Genomic DNA, 21,759 nt, shown 5'->3' with positions numbered 1-21,759 from the left:
CTCCTAGTCAACTGCTGTGTGTAACTCCACTCCCACCACTGATTGGCAGCTTTCTGACAATCCGCAGTGTTAGAGTGGTTTCACACTTGCGTTTTTGTCTGCAGCGTTTTTTGCACAAAAAAACGCATGCGTTTTTTTTCCTATGTTTAACATTGAAAACACATGCGTTTTTTGTTGTACGCGTTTGGTCGCGTTTTGAAACGCATGCGTTTTTTTGCTGCATGCGTTCTTTTTCAGAAATGCAACTTGTAGTATTTTTGAGAGGCGTTTTTTGACACATAAAAACACATGCGTTGTTATGCGTTTTTTTGTGTCAAAAAATACATTGGAGTCAATGGAAACGCATGCGTTTTTAAGCACATGCGTTTGTTTGCTTTAAAAACGCATGCGTTTTTATTAAAAAAACAGAAAACACACTGATATGCCACCCCCCACCATAAAGGTGATAAAGGGATCCTAACCCTAACCCTAAAGGGATCCTAACCCTAAAGGGATCCTAACCCTAAAGGGATCCTAACCCTATCCCTAACCCTAACTCTACCCCTAACCCTATCCCTAACCCTACCCCTAACCCTAAAGGGATCCTAACCCTACCCCTAACCCTAAAGGGATCCTAACCCTACCCCTAACCCTAAAGGGATCCTAACCCTACCCCTAACCCTAATCCCTTTAGGGTTAGGGTTAGGATCCCTTTAGGGTTAGGGGTAGGGTTAGGATCCCTTTAGGGTTAGGGTTATGATCCCTAACCCTACCCCTAACCCTAACTATTTCTGTTTATAGTGGGTTTTTTACTTTATTTTGATGATTGGCAGCTGTCACACATTTCTCAGCATGCGTTTAAAAAACGCAAACGCATGAAAAAACGCATGTAAACGCGTCAAAACGCTGCGTTTTTCACCACATGCAAAAACGCATGCGTCAAAAAAAACGCAGCGTTTGCACGCGTTTACATGCGTTTTTTCACCATGCGTTTTTTTTTAAACGCATGCGTTTTGAAACGCAAGTGTGAAACCAGCCTTACACAGACAGCTGCCAATCAGTGGGGTGGGCGGGGTTATATAGGGTTCAGCATTCAGAGCATTGCTAGATCTGCAGAAGAGAAAACTGTGATTGTATAAATATGGCAGTTTGCAGACCAGCAAGTAAAACATCGCTGGAATCAGGGTCTCTTCCCCTACATTTTGCCGCTCTCAGATTGCATAGCAAGAACCTGATGGCAGATTCCCTTTAAGCTGAGTGCTGCTGGTCATACATTCTCAGTCACTCTCCATGCAGCCATGCACAGTGATCTCCTATGCCTTTTAATATAGGTTTTTCCCTTATAAGCTATTTCTATTGGCTGCACTCGGCTCATTAGACTGACCTGCACATTACTATATTTTGTGAACACCAGGTGGCGCCATACCATGTAAGTTTTTTAATAGCCTGTAAATTGCAAATATTATTACTTTTTCATGATCTATACAGCGGATGTGATATCTAATGGTGAGAGAACCCCATGTAGGATATATTACTATATCGCAGACCGCAGCTCTTGACTGATTCATGTTAGCGAGTAGACGTCTATCTGCAGAGATCTGCATGACCTCCTAATACAAAGAGACAGCGAGTAGTTTGATGCGAGCACAGACACACTCAGGAGACAGAGCTCCCCTAAGACATGACACTGAAGAGACCTAGTGTGACAACGTGTTATACTGCCCTGCATGAACCTGCCAGAATAAGGCCAATCCATGATAAATCAGGACCGCAGAACACACATAACACATGCATTCAGTCGTCATGTTCATCAAGTCAGCGACACGCGGCTCCTGAGACGGGTATGTGGCATGTAGAGCAGAAGGTTCGGCATGTCTCTACAATGCCAAAGATGCTTTTATTAGAAAGGCTTAATATCATTGCAGATCTGTACTTTGTGAGCAAACACAAACCAAATGTAGATGAAGAAGCTGCAATAATACAATTAGCGAAGGCAAATAGCATTATGTTGTAGATTGATTCGATCAATGGAAACGAGTATTGACTGTAGCATGGAATAAGAAGCCATTAGATGTAATTAGGGAGCTCTGGAAAGCCTTGCAAATGGTTACACTAACAGAATACTCTCCATTGCAGGGTCTTACACCACCGGGAAAATGGCCTCTCGTATCTTAATCATAGTGTTCTAGTGTATCCATCCTGGTTATTTAAAATTGTAAGAAACAACTCAAAATCACCAGTATATGGCACTTCAATAACTATAGAACAACAAATAGCCAACCTGAAGTGAGCAAAGAGATCCATATATAAAACTTAAATGTTTATTGAAATATTACATAAAGTTAAAAACTTACTAAAAAGGCATAGATCCACAATGCACAAAATACCCAGTAGGGGGAGCTCCGACACATACCCAACAAATAAAATAAAGAGTGGAAGTGAGATTCCCAGAGAAGGCATCAGATCAGGTAGAAGTATTAGTAGGCACAGTGCAGCAGTGAGGTAGGCAGATTAAATAAATGCTAGAAAAGAACTGTGCCAACTATACTATAATAAGATGTCATCATATGCAGTATACAAAAATAACCAGAGAGGTAGAGTGCAAAGACTAAATAAGGTGAGTGCTAATAGCATCCCTAAGTAAACTGTGTCCTGTATATCTGCTTGACCTGGCTGACGTCATAAGTAAAATGCAATAGTGCAGCACCCCAGGTAACCGGTTGCTGCAGTGATGTTGCTTTTCCTTCGGAGAGTGTAATGTCATGCTCAGAGGCAATTGGGCTCTCTTCACCAGGTAAGGCACTCACATGCAACATATTCTGAATCCAGGCCAGGAGGGGGAGCTCAGGACCCGGATTCAGGGGAGCTTCCCTCAAATATGAATATATGTCCTGGTCTGGGGGAGGAGTTAGGAGAGTTAGTTAGAGGGTTAGAGACACTGAAGTGGAAGGACGTCTGGAGCAGACGTGAGAGGCCTGGCAGCCACGAGGGAGCTGCAGCCTCTGGGAAAGGAGAAACAACCTGGAGGGTTGGATGTGGAGTACCTGAAGAGGAAAGGAGCAAAGGAGAGGAACAGGGCTCAGAGGGGAACTGTGACCGGGCACCCTCAGAGCCAGGGCCGGACTGGCATTCTGGCAAATGCCAGAAGAGCCTGTCTGGTTATGGGCTGCCTTGTCTGCTACGGTGTTAACAGATTCAGTGTTCTCAAGACAGCCATACTGTTAACAGTTGTGATGGAGCACAAAGTCGCTGACTCTGTCACTTACCCCAGCAGGCCACAGGCATAATTAGAAATACTGGTCTTGTAGTAAGTCTTGCTTTCCTCCATCCAGGGTAATATTAGTAATATATCCCCATCTGGTGCTTGGAAACGGGGACAACATGGGCCTGTGTGACTGCAAATGCCAGGGCTGAATTTCAGTCCCAGTTCGTACCTGCTCAGAGCCATAGTGCAGAAGCCAGGTTCCGGGAGCCCGAGGCCTTAGTGGAACTGTACGACACTTGGCAGAACCGGGGGGCATAAGATCATACTGACATTGCCCACACCACATCTGAGACGCCGCAGCACCTGATGAGCTCGGGACATGAAAGAGTCCCTGTAAAAAAGGCTCAAGCTGTTCATCATGCAGGTACCTGTCCCAGGACAGGGGGAATAGAGGACTCTGCAGGAAGCTTCAGGCAGCAGGGACCTCATATACAGCAAGCGCTAGTTAGAAAGGCTCACGGACCTCTACTGGAACAAGGGAACTCTCCATTGCCTCTGGCCGGCCGGGCCATACCATCATCCGTGCCTGTATCGCTGGACTGTGGCCAGCCAACTACAGTAAACCAGGTAAAGACTTTACAACTTGTGTCCTCCACTTATTCGTTGGCATTCACCACCTTGCCACACACCCCTGGGGACCCCGCTTCACCTGTGGGAAGCGTAACACCCATGCTGCCTCAACATCCCCCAGGGGGACCCCTTCAATGCAGCGTCGGTCCCACTACTGATCGAAAACCACAGGTGGCGTCACGAATAGACTACATCATACCAATTCCCTTTAATTGAGTCCCAGGGCCACGGACCAGGTTGCAGCCACCGTGACATCCCCTTTAATAGCCGACCGGACCTGGTGCAGAGTACCCCAGGCCCTGTTAGGGGCGACTCAATAGCACCGTAGAGACAATGAAAGATTATAATACCTGGACACTCTGGAAACGCAGTACAATGAAGGAAATGGTGGGTAGATTGGACGTTCCCCCTCACCCCGACGCGCGTTTCGCCCTGAGCTTATTCCGAGGGCATTTTCTAGCATTTATGATGCCACTGGAATATGTTTAATCTGCGTATCTCAATGCTGCACTGTGCCTACTAATACTTCTACCTGATCTGATGCCTTCTCTGTGAATCTCACTTCCAATCTTTATTTTATTTGTTGGGTATGTGTCGGAGTTCCCCCTACTGGGTATTGTGTGTATGGTGGATCTATTCCTTTTTAATAAATTCGTACTTTTATGTAATATTTCAAGAAACATTTAAGTTTTATATATGGATATCTTCATTTAAGCCTAATTGTTCACTACAGTTTGGCTAGTTGTTGTTCTTTATTTAAAATAGTGCAAACATATGATGTGTATAATCCACATGTTCGGCATTTACCGGGAATTCTTGGACTGGGTTAATACCATCGTGGACAAAAGTGTTGGCACCCTTGAAATTGTTCCAGGAAATGAAGTATTTCTCCCAGAAAATTATTGCCATTACATGTTTTGTTATACACATGCTTATTTCCTTTGTGTGTATTGGAACAACACAAAAAAAAGAGCGAATAAAACCCCAAATTGGACATCATTTCACACAAAACCTCCTCAGCTAGGGGTTTACCTTTTCCAGTAAGCCCCAGTTGTTTTCCCTTCTGGAAATATGTGAGTTTTCCCCCCCAGCACCTTTCCCTTCTTCTCCACGTTTTGGGAGGTTTTACTTATTCTGTTGTTTTTTTTAGTTCTCCTTTTTCATCCCTGTCTATCCTCTGTGAACGTTCTTCTGTTTCTCACTGAGGCCTCGCGTTTCCCTACACGCTTTTCTTTTACCTTTGTTGGATTTGTGTTGTAGGTACAAGAAACCCCTCGACGGCCTTTTAGGTAGTTTGGTAGGTCTTTCCCTCTTCAGCTGCTCTACAATGCAGTGACGTTTTAGAATGTGACCGCCTAGTAGAATGGGGACTTCCCAAACATTTAAAGTCAATGGGGTTTCCTAAAGTTTGGTAGTTAAAGAGGGCCTGTCACCAGATCTAAAGTGGCAGCGTTTTGCTCCTATTTTATTCCCATTACTTCCCTGAGTATTCCATTCCATCATACAGATCCAGAGATATGGGCCTTTATATTTAGTGCTATTTTTATGGTCTTTAGCAAGGGGATGTGGCTTACATGATTCTCTGGTGTGTGTCTTTAGTCTGCTTTGCATTATCACCCTGTTAGCAATTCCCCCTTTGTAAAGTTCATAAAAATTAGCACTAAATAAAAAGGCCCATATCTATGGTGGTTTTTTAAAAAACACCTCAAGGGAGCTACTGAAATAAAATAAGCGCACAAATTGTACACTTTTGAGTGGTGACAGGTCCTCTCTAAGGTTAGTCAGATCTAGCCTTACAGCTCGGGAGTCCTGGGTTTAAATCTGACACATTTGCACTTGTGTGTGGTCTGGAAACACATCCTAGAGGCGGATTTTATACATCGAATATTTATATATTGACTCACTATCAATGAAGGAACCTAGCACCTCTGTCCCTTTTTGTTTTCTCCTCTTTTTTCTTCTTTCTTATTACTTTCCTTTAGGATGTTTGCACACGTTCAGGATTTTTCGCATTTTTTTTGCTATTAAAACTAGATAAAACCGCGAAAAAAACGCATACATTAAGCATCCTATTATTAGAATGCAGTCTGCAATTTTTGTGCACATGTTGCGTTTTATTTGCGGCGGAATCGCATTCCGGAAAAAAACGCAGCATGTTCATTCTTTGTGCGGAGTCGCGGGGATTCTGCATACATAGGAATGCATTGATCCGCTTACTTTCCGCATGTGGCTATGCCCACCATCCGGGAAGTAAGCGGATCATGTGCGGTTGGTACCCAGGGTGGAGGAGAGGAGACTCTCCTCCAGGCCCTGGGAACCATATACCTGTAAAAAAAAAAGAATTAAAATAAAAAATCGTGACATTCTCACCTTCCGGCGGCCCCGGCAGCCTTCCCGCTCCTCGCGATGGTTCCGTTCCCAGTAATGCTTTGCAGCAATGACCTGTGATGACGTGGGTCTCGCGAGACCGCTACGTCATCTGGGGTCATTGCCGCAAGGCATTACTGGGAAGGGGAGCATCGCGAGGAGCGGGAAGGCTGCCGGGGCCACCGGAAGGTGAAAATATGACGATTTTTTATTTTTTTAATTATTTTTAACATTAGATCTTTTTACTATTGATGCTGCATAGGCAGCATCAATAGTAAAAAGTTGGTCACACTTGTCAAACACTATGTTTGACAAGTGTGACCAACCTGTCAATCAGTTTTACAAGCGATGCTACAGATCTCTTGGGAAACGCTAGCATTCTGCAAGCTAATTACTCTTGTAAAACACAATTGTTTAGCGGGAAAACGCATGCCAATTCCGTAGGCGTTTTACCCGCGGCACAGTAGCGGAATTGCCGCGGAAATTTCCACAGCAATTCCGGACGTGTGCACATAGCCTTTAACTCTGTCTTTGAATATTATAATTTTATTTGCATGTTAAATATGGCAAAATGTTTTATTTTCTAAATATAATGTGTATATAAATGTTTATCTTACTTGTTCGGTGTTATATAATGATATATGGGCAATACATTCATTTTAACGCATCATTAGCGTTTTACTGTAGTTGCCATATTGTTGGAAAAGCATAACTACCTAATAGAGAAACGATTGCTAGCCAATCAGCTTATTTTCCATGGAATTTATTATTTGTGACAGGGTCATATGGAAGGTGAAGTCTGGGGTCTGGCAACCCACCCACAGCAACCTGTAAGTGCCACAGTGAGTGATGACAAAACACTCCGGATCTGGGAGCTCTCCTCCAATCACCGCATGCTGGCTGTGCGGAAGCTGAAAAAGGGTGAGTAAAAAAAATCCCAAAACGTAGGTATTCAGAAGACATTTATTGTATAACATTCTTTAGTGCATTATTATAACCATTGTAGACACAGATTTTACAGCTTTACATTAGACTCTGGACTATGCTATTACAAAAGCAGATTCCCTGTTTCTGATAAAAGCAACTTGTTTACTCTTCAGTTAACATTGTGCACAAGGACAGACAGTTTTTGTAATAGAATTAAAGCTTTTTACATGTCCTGCAATATAAAATGATACCTTTTCTGCAAAGATCCGATGCGCCAGTCATGAGTAATCTAGTATAGAAGCCATAGGCAAATCAGACTGAGAGTGCACTGGGGGCGTACCAGTGCACTAGGAGGAGTCAGTGCAAGGGCAAGGACACACCCCCATGCACTTCCAACCTCTTTTGCATACTGCTTTACCTGTGGACTTTCAACTGTAGACCCGGCATGGCTGTCAGCATTTGGCTTCCCAATAGAGATGTATAGGCTTATCACCGTAACATCCCAGGATGTGGATATCAGTCTAAAATGCTGCATCGTTCCTTCCTCCATTTTTCCTGCCAGGTAGTGAGATTGGTTAACGTTGGTCTACTGTGTATGGCACAATACACCTAAGGCTACTTTCACACTAGCGTCGGAATCTCCCCGTCGCAATGCGTCGGGCAGAGATTCCGACGCTAGCGTTTAACGCACTGCACAATGGAGGCAGCGGATGCATTTCTCCGGCGCATCCGCTGCCCCATTGGGAGGTGGGGGCGGAGTGCCGGCCACGCATGCGCGGTCGGAAAAAGCAGTCCGTTAGGAGCAAAAAACGTTACATGTAGCGTTTTTTGCTCCCGACGGTCCGCCAAAGCACGACGCATCCGTCGCACGACGGATGCGACGTGTGGCAATCCGTCGCAATGCGTCGTCAATACAAGTCTATGGGGAAAAAACGCATCCTGCAAGCACTTTTGCAGGATGCGTTTTTTCTGCAAAACGACGCATTGTGACGGATTGCAGTTAACGCTAGTGTGAAAGTAGCCTAAGTTGGCTGATGCATTTTTGCATGAACCAGCAAAGCTGCTTTTATTAGATAATGATGGGTAAAACAACTGGAAGCAGAAAAGAATGACATTTTTCATGTACAGACAAAATTCAGGCTGTTTTGAAGTGTCTACAGTGTGCTCCCCACTAACCAGTGCGTGTTACTGTGTGTGCTTCAGGTGGACGATGCTGTGCCTTTTCTCCAGACGGGAAAGCCTTAGCTGTAGGCCTGAATGATGGCAGCTTCATAGTGGTAAATGCTGACACTCTCGAAGACATGGTGTCCTTCCACCATAGGAAGGAAATGATATCTGATATTAAATTCTCTCCAGGTATGAACCCTTCTAGCGCTATAGATTTTGTTCTTAATACTTAGATATTTTGTGTTGCTTTTTTATTATGTTCTTACATAATAGGGTCTTGTCAAATGTATTTTCTCAGTTTCGCACTTCGATCAGAGTATGATCAGAGTGTGGACATGGTGTGCTCTGACTATAAGTCTATAACTTCTCCATTGTGTCTGTCCGTGAAGATCAGAATGCACTCAGATGTCATCCGAGTGCAATCCGAGGTTTTCCACTGACTTGCATTTGATTTGAGTATCACATGGAAATGGTACACACACCATCCACATCTAGATGAAAATCGTATACTATCGCTGAGTGGATTCATTTGCCTTCACCCAGGTAGTATGAAACGCCCATACACCAGCCTATAGGGGATAGTGTGGGGTGCACAGCTCATCCTGAATGATCAGCTTGCCAGGAGGCGCCGATGATGGTCCCGACCCACTCATCAGACTGATAGGTGATAATTGACATAGCGCGTGGGGCATTTATAAAGACGTTTTTCCATGGAATATGGTGATGTGAGGACACAAGAGTGGGGAAGGATTTGAATTGAGGAATTAAAGTGTGTAGATATATGATGCCCTTTATGAAAACGTTATCAAAATTACAGATGATTACATTGCTGATTGGTAAAGGAGGCTTTATGTATTCTAGGTGGAGTTCCTATTATTATGGCAGTAAAATAATGAGATGACCAGGCAAGGTTACATTACATATATTACCTGCTTATCTAAGGACTATATGAGCCACACATTGGTATTTAGATAGAGCACAATCAAAGAAATTGGATTTTTCATAAGTGGTTCTACTCCCAACTAAAGTCATTATTTTCTGTCTAATGTTATATTCGGCTGTAATTGTGGTGACGTGTATCTGTCCGGCTGATTTGTGGCTTTTCAGTAGTTGTGCTGTGGTTTTGACATGAGCAGTGCAGTTATGCTTCGCTTGAATAAAGGGTGTCTCTTATATCAAGGATGACTATGGAGCTGCCTCTCACTGTAGGAATACAATGTCTGAGCTATACGGAGCGGGTACAATAAAGTCCTTTTTTTGTCTTTTGCAGATGCTGGAAAATATCTGGCAGTGGCCTCTCATGATAACTTTGTTGATTTCTATAATGTACTGACAAGCAAGAGGGTTGGTATCTGCAAAGGAGCATCCAGCTACATAACCCACATTGACTGGGACTCGAGAGGTAAAATATTCACACTACCATTAAAGAATATTTTTTAAAAATACATTAAAAAAGTTGACTAGTCATTTTGTAATATTGTCCTTTGTCCTATGTCTCTGTAAACTAAACGTCACCGTTTGCCATTGGTTGGAAGTATGATATATTCTCATGGTATAAAATGGATTTTCCAGTTTTAAAACGTTCTGAGATGTCCCTAGTAGTGAACATGCTCGGATAAGGTGTTATCTAAGCATGCTCGGGTGCTAACCGAGTGTCTTCGGCGTGCTCAAATAATATGTTCAAGCCCCCGGGGCTGCATGGCTCACGGCTGTTCGACAGCTGCAACACATGTAGGGATTACCTAACAAACATTTTACGTCACTCGGTTAGCAACAATGCTCACCTAACACCTTAGCACGTTTGCTCATCACTAATCCATAGGACAAGTTTATCTTCCCGGGGAATAATAGAATTGTGGAGTGGAAGTCCATCTGCTCAATTTTTATTTTTCCAGATGTCAGCATGGATTTTAAATGCTGGGAGGTTCCCATATAAATTAGATGGTCAGATGGCCGATCCCTCCTAAATTGGGCGATCACACCAATAACAAATGAATGGGTGTGCTCAGTTTCAGCAGTCATTTTATCCTGACAAACATCCTTTAAATGGTGCCCCTTTTTTTTGTATGTCTAAACATTTGAGGGTCCCTTCCCACCTACTTGTTTTCCACCGATCTGTCCCCTTTTCTGTCTCCTGTGAAGGATGAAGACAGAGGAGATGCAAAACTAAGATGCGCTGAGTGCTTGTGCTTGGTTTGAACAGTCGTTTTGTGCTGACAGACTTCAATTAACATCTCAGATTTTTGATAATTAAGAAAATTCAACAAAGAGTTCTAGACAACTTTGGGGATTCCAATTTTTCACCATAATCTTTAACCCCTCACTGACATATGTTGTACAGTTACGGCTTATGCCGGCTCCCTGGCAGATGATAGCTGTGAAGTTCAGCCACCATCTACCTGTAACAGCTGCAGGGTGCGCTGAACTATGCATAGCAGTACTGTATTATTGTTGTGTATAGCAATCAGATGATCGCAGGTTCAAGTTCTCTAAGGTCACACTTGCAAGTTCAATGCGAGAAACTCGAGCATCAATACCCGGCACTGCCGCCGTCACTCGGGACCGGAGTCTGCGGCTGCATGGAAATATATGCAGCTGCACGCTGCGGTTCCGAGTGCCGGCGGCAGTGCCAGGTATTGATGCTCGAGTTTCTCGCATTGAACTTGCAAGTATGACCCCGGCCTGAGGGGGACTAAAGTAGAATGTGAAAAAAAAAGTTTTTTAAATTCTGAAAAGATAAAAAAAAATAAAAGTTCAAATTTAGTAAAAAAGAATAATAACATAAAGATATTTGATGTCATTGCGTCCATAAAAGTTCAATCTATCAAAATACAAATTATTTAACCCGATTAATAAACGGCGTAATGAGAAAAATAGTTTAATCGAAACCCTATAATTACGTTTTTTTCAGCTGCTTTAGCACTGCAGAATAAATGCAATAAAAGGTGATGAAAACATCATATCTACCCCAAAATGGTATTAGTAATAAAATCAGCTCAGGGTGCAAAAAATAAGCCCCCACACAGCCCATCGACCAAAAGTTGTAAACTTTACAGGTGTCTAAAAATGGCAACACAAGCAATAATTTTTAATTTTTTTTTTTTTAAATTTCTGAATTTTGTTTTACCACTTAATTAAAATACAAAATATGCATGTTTGGAATCTGCATAATCCTAGTGACCTGGAGAATCATATTGCCAGGTCAGTTTTACTGTGTAGTGAACATGATTTAAAAAAAACAATTGTGGAATTGCGCTTTATTCTCTGCAATTTTGCTGCACTTGGATTTTTTCCCTCTTTCCAGTGCATCACATGACAACACAGTGTAATTCAAAGTACAACTCGTCCCCAAAAAACAAACTTGTAGATGGGTATGTGGACTGAAAAATAAAAAAAGAGGGCTCGGGAGGTGAATGATCCCTCCAGGTTTTGTAGCAGGATCTATATATCACTACCAATGTTTGACTTCCTATATTCTGATTGACAGTTTTGTTCTTTTCTGCTTTTAATAAAAGGTAAATTGCTGCAAGTTAATACAGGTGCCAAAGAACAATTATTTTTCGAAGCTCCAAGGGGAAAAAGATATGTCATTAAATCTGCAGAGGTAACAACTGACCCCATTTTAATGAATATTATTATAGGAGTAGTAATTGTAGTAAAGCAATTAGAGGTGCAATGTCATTTCTCCAGAACCTTGATACAACTTTTTTTTTTTTTATTAAACCTATAATTTCTCCATGAGTAGAATTTTTTTTTGTCTTATATTTGGGACTGATAACATGTGTTACCCGTGATGTACATTGTCACAGATGGAGCGGATAGAATGGCACTCCTGGACCTGCGTCCTTGGTCCCACATGTGAAGGGATCTGGCCTGCTCACAGTGACGTGACTGACGTAAATGCTGCCTCTCTTACCAAAGATAGAAAATCTTTAGCTACAGGAGATGATTTTGGATTTGTGAAACTCTTTTCTTATCCTGTGAAGGTAAGTGTACAGAAATAAGCAAAGTCAGTAGTCTAGGATAAGAATTTGATTGTGCTTCTCAGCACCGGGCAAATCATTTTTATTGCCATTAGCATACCTCCCAACTTTTGAGGAAGGGAAAGAGGGACAAAGTTAGCGAATTTTAGGCCACACCTCTGACCACAGCCATTTCACAACTAGTCATGCCCCAACCACACCCATTTAGCACTGATGATCACAATGTTTCATAAACAATAATTATAAACAAAAAAATATGGCCACACAGTGCTCCATACTGTATAATGGCCCCACATGATGCTCCATACTGTATAATGGCCCAACATGATGCTCCATACTGTATAATGGCCACACATGATGCTCCATACTGTATAATGGCCACACAGTGCTCCATACTGTATAATGGCCCCAAATGATGCTGCGTACAGTGTACTGGCCCCACGTGATGCTCCATACAGTCTAATGGGCCCACATGATGCTGCATACTGTATAATCACCACACATGATGCTCCATACTGTATAATGGCCACACATGATGCTCCATACTGTGTAACGGCCACACATGATGCTCCATACTGTATAATGGCCACACATGATGCTCCATACAGTATAATGGCCACACATGATGCTCTATACTGTATAATGGCCACACATTTTTTTTTGCAACAGTGTGTTTTTGGTTTTACTGTGCTTTTTTGTGTTTTCAAGTCTCTTGGTGGTGTGAACATGTCTCTACGGGCTTGTTCACTGTGCGCGCAGCTCATGTGTTCTGGTTTCATATGATGCTCCATACAGTATAATGGCCACACATGATGCTCTATACTGTATAATGGCCACACATAGTGCTCCATACTGTATAATGGCCCCAAATGATGATGTGTACAGTGTACTGGCCCCAAGTGATGCTCCATACAGTATAATGGGCCCACATGATGCTGCATACTGTATAATGGCCATACATGATGCTCCATACTGTATAATGGCTCCACATGATGCTCCATACTGTATAATGGCCACACATGATGCTCCATACTGTATAATGGCCACACATGATGCTCCATACTGTATAATGGCCACACATAGTGTTCCATACTGTACATGTCTACAGTGTAGTGGCCCCACGTGATGCTCCATACAGTATAATGGGCCCACATGATGCTGCATACTGTATAATGGCCACATTATGCTCCATACTGTATAATGGCATCACATGATGCTGCGTACAGTATACTGGCCCCACGTGATGGTCCATACAGTATAATGGGCTCACATGATGCTTTGTACAGTATAATGGCCCCACACGATGCTGCATACAGTATAATGGCCCCCACATGATGCTGGGTACAGTATAATGGCCAAACATGATTACCCACCCCCATCATTGCCTTCTCCATCACTACACACACACACACCTTTCACGCGCTCCCTCGCAGCAGCCGGCAGCTTCCACTCCCCCGGCGCTGAATGATGTCATCCAGCTGAGCCACTGACTGCTCACGTCGCTGCAGCTGTGATACGCCACTGATAAAGACCTCTCCGTGTCTCCTGTGCCAGTCAGTGTCAGATTGAGGAGCAATATCTGCTCCGATCCGACACAGCTAGCGTCCGCTCCGTACACCTCGTACACACACGACTCCGCTCCATACACATTGCACACTCTGCTCCGCTCCGTATACCTTGTACACACTTGGCTCTGCTCCGTTCACACGTGGCTCTGCTGCGTACACTTCTTACACACACGGCTCCGCTCCATACACCTTTCACACGCTGCTTCGATCCGTAGACCTCATACACACGTGGCTGCGCTCATTACACCTCATACACACAGCTCTGTACACCTCTTACACACACGACTCCGCTCCATACACTTTTCACACGCTGTTCCGATCCAAACACCTCGTACACACACGGCTCTGCTACATCCACACTGTAAACACCTCCTGACTTCACACAGTACGCTTACCCTCGTCCAGCGCCATGACAACCAGCATGGTTGACAACCAGCACGGAGGTCATCCCGATCATGTGACCCTGCCCTGACTCCTCCCATCCTGTGACCTCATCACAGGTCCTGTGCGCACAAAGCAGCCAATATGTGGTGTGCTGCTCTGCGGGTGCAGGGACTCGGGGAGCTGACCGGGTGATATTGCACACCTCCCAACCAGTGCGGGACAACTAATGTCCCGCCCGTGATCGCAGGGCTGACTGTCAAAATCGGGAAAGTCCCGCTGGATCCGGGATGGTTGGGAGGTCTGCCATGAGGGCTCGCTGACACTAGCGTATAAGGCCACGTTCACACGTTTGAGCATTTGGTGAGTTTTTTACCTCAGTATTTGTAAGCCAAAACCAGGAGTGGGAGAAAAACACAGAAGTGGTGAGACAATTATATTATACTTATCCTCAGATTGTTCCACTCCTGTTTCGGCAAATACTATTGTAAAAAAACTCACCAAATTCTCCGTCTGTGAACGTGGCCTTAGGCTATGTTCCCACATTAAGCTTTTGGTGAGTTTTTGATCTCATTAAGTAAAATAGGTTACTTGCATTTTTTTGAAATACGCAGAGTAAAAAACTCACCAAAACCTCATTGCGGGAACATAGCCTAAGGCCACGGTCAGACGTTGAGTATTTGGTGAGTTTCTTACCTCAGAATCTGTAAGCTAAAACAAGTAGTGGGTAAAAAATGCAGAAGTGGTGATGTGTTTCTATTATTCTTATCCTCACACTGTTCCATTCATGGTTTTGGCTTACAAATACTGAGGTAACACGGCCGAGTGATATCTGATGTTTATCGGGTAGCACTCGGCCTAATGTTATACTATGGGGCAGTGCAGATCTGCGATTTTTTTTCTTCTCATGGTGATTCGGCATCCTGCGTGTGCTTCCGAATCAGACCACGCATACTCATACAAGTCTATGGGTGAAATATCAGGCTGCACTTGGATGTACACGCCCAGATACCATGGAGAATTAAGTTTTCCACCTTATCCGCACCATGCAAGAGAATCACATCACAGTAACATTACACTGTTCAAGTTCTGACATAGTTTGATCCAAGTGTCATTAGCATAGTAATCGGCTCAATTCTGTCACATGAGAGAATTGACAGCCGTGTGATCGAGACCTTAGACTCGGACTACCAGGTGCCATGTTGTGTGACTGCAGCTCACAGATAAATCGTGCAACCGAAAACATCTGTGCCACTTATCTGTGACTTACTTTTTCGATACTATTTTATTGTTGTGCGAGGGCTGTAAAACAATGGCACAATTCCAGATAAGTACCACACAAATTACATTCACATAGCCTTAGGTTATGTTCCCACAATGCGTATTTGGTGAGTTTTTGATGTTGCAAATTTTGCTCCTTTCTCAGTAGTGGGAGATTCTGCACTGAATACAGATTTTTTTCTAAGAATTGAGACTTTTGATAATGACTGATCAATTTTGGCAGAGAAAGAAGCAGATTCCACTGTTAAGATATATTACAAAGTTTCTAATTGTCATGTGCACTATTGATTTATGAAATAAAAATTAAAACTATGGTTATTGTTTAACTTTAGTCAGGATTTCTATAAGTGTAAATAGTCTAACCCTTTTTATGACCACTTTGTTGGTCCTGCAACCTTCCTGTTTTAATAACATTTTTACAAACTGATCTTTTTTTTATATATATCACCTCTGTCTAAGCAGTTTTTGCATGTAACTATAACCATGTATTGCAATGTCAGTGGGCTTCCGGGGCTTTTCTGAATGCAGTTTACTGTTCCTCTGAGTATATTTCTTCTAAGGATGGTGATCTCACAGCTGAAGGGATGGGGCGATTTGGGGGAGCGCTTTTAGCAACTTTTTCATATATATATTGGTATAATTTCTCTATTGCTATGATGTCTTTGTGCAACATAATATGATAAAGATATATAAAAAAAAGTTAACCTTTTTGAGCTGCTCTGTTTTGTCAATTAACACTAGAGAAATCAACATAAAAAGTTCACAATTTTTTGTCTCCTATTATAGGGTCGTGATGCCAAATTCAAAAAATATGTCGGCCATAGCGCTCATGTGACCAATGTCCGGTGGTTATACGATGATTCCACGCTGCTGACTGTAGGTGGGGCAGATACCGCGCTGATGATCTGGACACGAGAGGCATTTGGCAATTTAGAGAGTAAACCTGTGGACAGCGAAGAGTCAGATACTGATGCAGAGGAAGACGGAGGTGGGGAAGTATATCGATATGCTGATTTAAAGGAGATTTCTAGTTTCAATAGCTCATTTTAAAGCACCACTTCAGCACTTTTTAGGATTCCAGTACTGGAGTGGTACCACAATTTCAAGATCCCTGACCATAGTATTATACTCACCATCTGCCATCTTCAGCTGTACTTGACTCATTGCCATCTTGTGACCAAAATGTCTGTCTGACCAGAAGTCAGGGTAATGGTCACAAGCTCTCAGCGTAAGTCTATGAGATAATCGGTCAGGCCTCGTTCTGGCTCTCATAGACTTACATTGAGTAGTGACTTCTGGATCAGCCAGCATACGGTGAAGAGATCCAGCAGGTCACAAACTGCAGAAGATGAATGCAGTGACGCCAGTAACAGATACAGATGGCAACTTACTAGGTGCAGGGAACTTAGATTAGTTGCACCGCTCCAGCGGTGAAATAGAGAGAAATTCTGGAGTGGTGCGTTAAGTAATCCTGTTTCGGAATTCTGAGTTAATAGAGGAGGTCCCTCATTATGGACCTTCAGCTACAAGGAGCATCTCCCTCCCCTAAGCATCAGTCATATCCTTGCTTTTCTCAAATAACAGATTTATGTCTGTAGGCAATGGCCCAGATTCAGTATTCAGACGCTCCTGATTCATTAAGAGGTGCATGCCAGAAATCTTACTTAAGTCTATAACTGGAATAAGATGTTGTAGTTTCATGTGCCCACGCCGAATTTTGGTAAAGACCAGAGAAACTGGCATAAAAGCACCAAAAGACACAAAAATGTTCAACTTTTCAAAGCAATTTACCCCAGAATCTTGACGAAATTGCTTTGGTGAATAAAAGCTAATGTGCAATACTTTGGGGCTGATTCATTAAAACAGGTGTATTGCATGCTTAGCACACGCAAATTGATGAATTTGGGGCATCTTCTGAGTGGTATGTGCCTCTGAGCACCACACCAGAAATGCTACTCCAATCATTGACTGGAGTAGTGTTTCTGCTGTACAAAATACCAGCATTTTTAATTAATTTGGTGGGCAGGCATATCTGCGCCCTGGTTCCTCCCCAGCTTCACCCATTTCGATGAAGCTGATTCAAACTTGGGTGAAAGCACTAAATTCGCAACATTTTTGTCGATCCCCCATTACTCAAATTGTTGTGACTTTTCAAAGCTTTTACGCCAGTTTTGAGAAATCAGCCCCATAATTCCTCCTGTAGTAACACTGCAGTGATATTGAACTCTTGCAGTCGGCTTTCCTCACTGATTAAAGGTAATAATTAGTGATGAGCGAATATACCCATTACTCAAGATTTCTCCTTCGCCTCATTGGGGGACACAGACCGTGGTGTATGCTGCTGCCAATAGGAGGCTGACACTAAGTGATACAAAAAAAGTGATCTCCTCCCCTGCAGTATACACCCTCCTGCTGGCTCTCGGCTCCTCCTCTGCAGTATACACCCTCCTGCTGGCTCTCAGCTCCTCCCCTGCAGTATACACCCTCCTGCTGGCTCTCAGCTCCTCCCCTGCAGTATACACCCTCCTGCTGGCTCTCAGCTCCTCCCCTGCAGTATACACCCTCCTGCTGGCTCTCAGCTCCTCCCCTGCAGTATACACCCTCCTGCTGGCTCTCAGCTCCTCCCCTGCAGTATACACCCTCCTGCTGGCTCTCAGCTCCTCCCCTGCAGTATACACCCTCCTGCTGGCTCTCAGCTCCTCCCCTGCAGTATACACCCTCCTGCTGGCTCTCAGCTCCTCCCCTGCAGTATACGCCCTCCTGCTGGCTCTCAGCTCCTCCCCTGCAGTATACGCCCTCCTGCTGGCTCTCAGCTCCTCCCCTGCAGTATACGCCCTCCTGCTGGCTCTCAGCTCCTCCCCTGCAGTATACGCCCTCCTGCTGGCTCTCAGCTCCTCCCCTGCAGTATACACCCTCCTGCTGGCTCTCAGCTCCTCCCCTGCAGTATACACCCTCCTGCTGGCTCTCAGCTCCTCCCCTGCAGTATACACCCTCCTGCTGGCTCTCAGCTCCTCCCCTGCAGTATACACCCTCCTGCTGGCTCTCAGCTCCTCCCCTGCAGTATACACCCTCCTGCTGGCTCTCAGCTCCTCCCCTGCAGTATACACCCTCCTGCTGGCTCTCAGCTCCTCCCCTGCAGTATACACCCTCCTGCTGGCTCTCAGCTCCTCCCCTGCAGTATACACCCTCCTGCTGGCTCTCAGCTCCTCCCCTGCAGTATACACCCTCCTGCTGGCTCTCAGCTCCTCCCCTGCAGTATACACCCCCCTGCTGGCTCTCAGCTCCTCCCCTGCAGTATACACCTTCCTGCTGGCTCTCAGCTCCTCCCCTGCAGTATACGCCCTCCTGCTGGCTCTCAGCTCCTCACCTGCAGTATACGCCCTCCTGCTGGCTCTCAGCTCCTCCCCTGCAGTATAAACCCTCCTGCTGGCTCTCAGCTCCTCCCCTGCAGTATACACCCTCCTGCCGGCTCTCAGCTCCTCCCCTGCAGTATAAACCCTCCTGCTGGCTCTCGGCTCCTCCCCTGCAGTATACACCCTCCTGCCGGCTCTCAGCTCCTCCCCTGCAGTATACACCCTCCTGCTGGCTCTCAGCTCTTCCCCTGCAGTATACACCCTCCTGCTGGCTCTCAGCTCCTCCCCTGCAGTATATACCCTCCTGCTGGCTCTCAGCTCTTCCCCTGCAGTATACGCCCTCCTGCTGGCTCTCAGCTCCTCCCCTGCAGTATACACCTTCCTGCTGGCTCTCAGCTCCTCCCCTGCAGTATACGCCCTCCTGCTGGCTCTCAGCTCCTCCCCTGCAGTATACGCCCTCCTGCTGGCTCTCAGCTCCTCCCCTGCAGTATATACCCTCCTGCTGGCTCTCAGCTCCTCCCCTGCAGTATACGCCCTCCTGCTGGCTCTCAGCTCCTCCCCTGCAGTATACACCCTCCTGCTGGCTCTCAGCTAACCAGTTCTTGCTTAGTGTCTGTAGGAGGCACATGGGTCTGTTTCAGACCCCAACGTTTTTATTTTATTGTTTACTTTTCTGTAAATTTTTATTTTTTAATTAACGGAGTGAAGGGGGCGACGGTTCCTTTCAAGGTTCCGATCTCCCCCGAACCATCAACAGGCGAGCACGGCGAGTATACCTCCCCGTATCCTCTCCTGCGACGTGGGAAGCCATGCCTGAGCTCACTTCAGGGGCGACGGTTCCTTCACTGTCCCGATCTCCCCACACCAGCAGCAGGCGACCACATGGAGTGTCGCCTCCATGTATCCTCTCCTGGAGCCAGGCCTAATGCCGGACAACTGGCCCTGTCCACCCGGACTGAACTCCGTGGCTGTACAGAGGCCCCTCTCTATGGCGTCCGAGCAGCCCCCACTGTCCCACCACTGTGAAAGCGGATGGCACAAGGAGGCGGACGGGTCCTCTCCACCTCCTAACAAACGGATGATGGATTGAGGCTTATCCCTGCACCGTCCACGCTGCACAGAACAGTGCTGAAACCCACATCCGCGGCGGCTCCATGCCGGGACGCGCATCAATGGTGAGTGGATCCATCTACAGAGGGATATCCACATGCTGACAGGCAGCCTCAGCCACTTCCCTGTGGCCCACCTCTGAGGTAACGCTCTGGATGGCTGCAAAAATTTAGTCCCCGGCTTCGGCCGATTTGTAGGCCACATCCTGGAAGTCTTGCCTGGAACGCCCCGCTGGTGTCACCCGCCGGCTACAGAAATTTAGGCCCCGGCTTGGGCCTATTCAACATCGTGTCTGTGGCTCCGCCCCCCAAATTGGCGCTTCTCGCTCTCTGCGAGATTTTATCAACTCTGCAGCTCCCGGTGGCCATCTTGGTCCACCCGGCCAGCTCACACTGGGGTGACAGTATTTTTGCATTAAAGGGGCACATCGACTCTACATCAGTACCTGGCCTGGTCTTAAAGACATATGGCCAGTATTCCCAGTCTTAAAGGCGCATGACCAGTATTCTCTGGTCTTAAAGGTGCATGACCAGTATTCCCTGGTCTTAAAGGCGCATGACCAGTATTCCCTGGTCTTAAAGGTGCATGACCAGTATTTCCTGGTCTTAAAGGTGCATGACCAGTATTCCCAGTCTTAAAGGCGCATGACCAGTATTCTCTGGTCTTAAAGGTGCATGACCAGTATTCCCTGATCTTAAAGGAGCACGACCAGTATTCTCTGGTCTTAAAGGTGCATGACCAGTATTCTCTGGTCTTAAAGGTGCATGACCAGTATTCTCTGGCCTTAAAGGTGCATGACCAGTATTCTCTGGTCTTAAAGGTGCATGACCAGTATTCTCTGGTCTTAAAGGCGCATGACCAGTATTCCCTGGTCTTAAAGGCGCATGACCAGTATTCCCTGGTCTTAAAGGCGCATGACCAGTATTCCCTGGTCTTAAAGGCGCATGACCAGTATTCCCTGGTCTTAAAGGAGCACGACCAGTATTCCCTGGTCTTAAAGGTGCACGACCAGTATTCTCTGGTCTTAAAGGTGCATGACCAGTATTCTCTGGTCTTAAAGGTGCATGACCAGTATTCTCTGGTCTTAAAGGTGCATGACCAGTATTCTCTGGTCTTAAAGGTGCATGACCAGTATTCTCTGGTCTTAAAGGCGCATGACCAGTATTCTCTGGTCTTAAAGGCGCATGACCAGTATTCTCTGGTCTTAAAGGCGCATGACCAGTATTCCCTGGTCTTAAAGGCGTATGACCAATATTTCCTGGTCTTAAAGGCGCTTGATCAGTCCGAGGAGCCCTCCGCCGCCGACCCCAGCTTTATCCTCTAGTTCCCCTCAGTGGACTTCTTCACTGACCAATCCATGGTTCTCTGACCAAGAGATTGAATCCCTCTGTGTACCCTCTGTGTTTGGAGTGCTCGCAGGACCAATATACATGGTCCCTATCCTACATGGGAGCCGTCGGCTAGCAGGGGCCGCAAGTATTCTAGAAACGTGCAGGCGTCTAGAAACATACAGGCATCTAGAAAACGGAAGTTTTTCGTTTCCTGCTCCCTCACCAATGATTTGATGACAACAAGGCTCTGAATATGGATTGGATATTGCCTGAGCTTGCCAGAGCTTCAGAGACTAAACTCCCTCGAGAGCATTTGCCATTCAATTCGGATAAGCAATTCACTGGACAGAAGCCTCTACGTGGGATGCCATGCCTGGCCTGTTTTTTAAGGGCGACGGGTCCTTTAAAGGGCATCGATCTCCCCACACCATCAACAGACGAGCACACGGAGTGTCGTCTCCATGTTTCCTCTTCTGC

At 45.3% G+C, this 21,759-nt stretch overlaps 1 protein-coding gene across 1 annotated transcript in view; it reads left to right on the top strand.

The window, feature by feature from the left end:
• Positions 1 to 21,759, top strand: part of EML6 (EMAP like 6) — a 178,409-nt gene that overhangs the window by 99,614 nt on the left and 57,036 nt on the right. The window contains exons 21-26 of the mRNA XM_069768872.1: positions 6,961 to 7,102; positions 8,312 to 8,464; positions 9,546 to 9,677; positions 11,791 to 11,879; positions 12,085 to 12,261; positions 16,275 to 16,476. Coding sequence (XP_069624973.1) covers positions 6,961 to 7,102; positions 8,312 to 8,464; positions 9,546 to 9,677; positions 11,791 to 11,879; positions 12,085 to 12,261; positions 16,275 to 16,476 — 895 coding nt within the window. The remainder of the gene's footprint in view (positions 1 to 6,960; positions 7,103 to 8,311; positions 8,465 to 9,545; positions 9,678 to 11,790; positions 11,880 to 12,084; positions 12,262 to 16,274; positions 16,477 to 21,759) is intronic.

Source organism: Ranitomeya imitator, chromosome 5 (assembly GCF_032444005.1).
Source record: "Ranitomeya imitator isolate aRanImi1 chromosome 5, aRanImi1.pri, whole genome shotgun sequence".
Taxonomy (NCBI): Eukaryota; Metazoa; Chordata; class Amphibia; order Anura; family Dendrobatidae; genus Ranitomeya; species Ranitomeya imitator.
The sequence above is the reverse complement of the archived record's forward strand: the minus strand, read 5'-3'. Positions and strand labels throughout refer to the sequence as shown.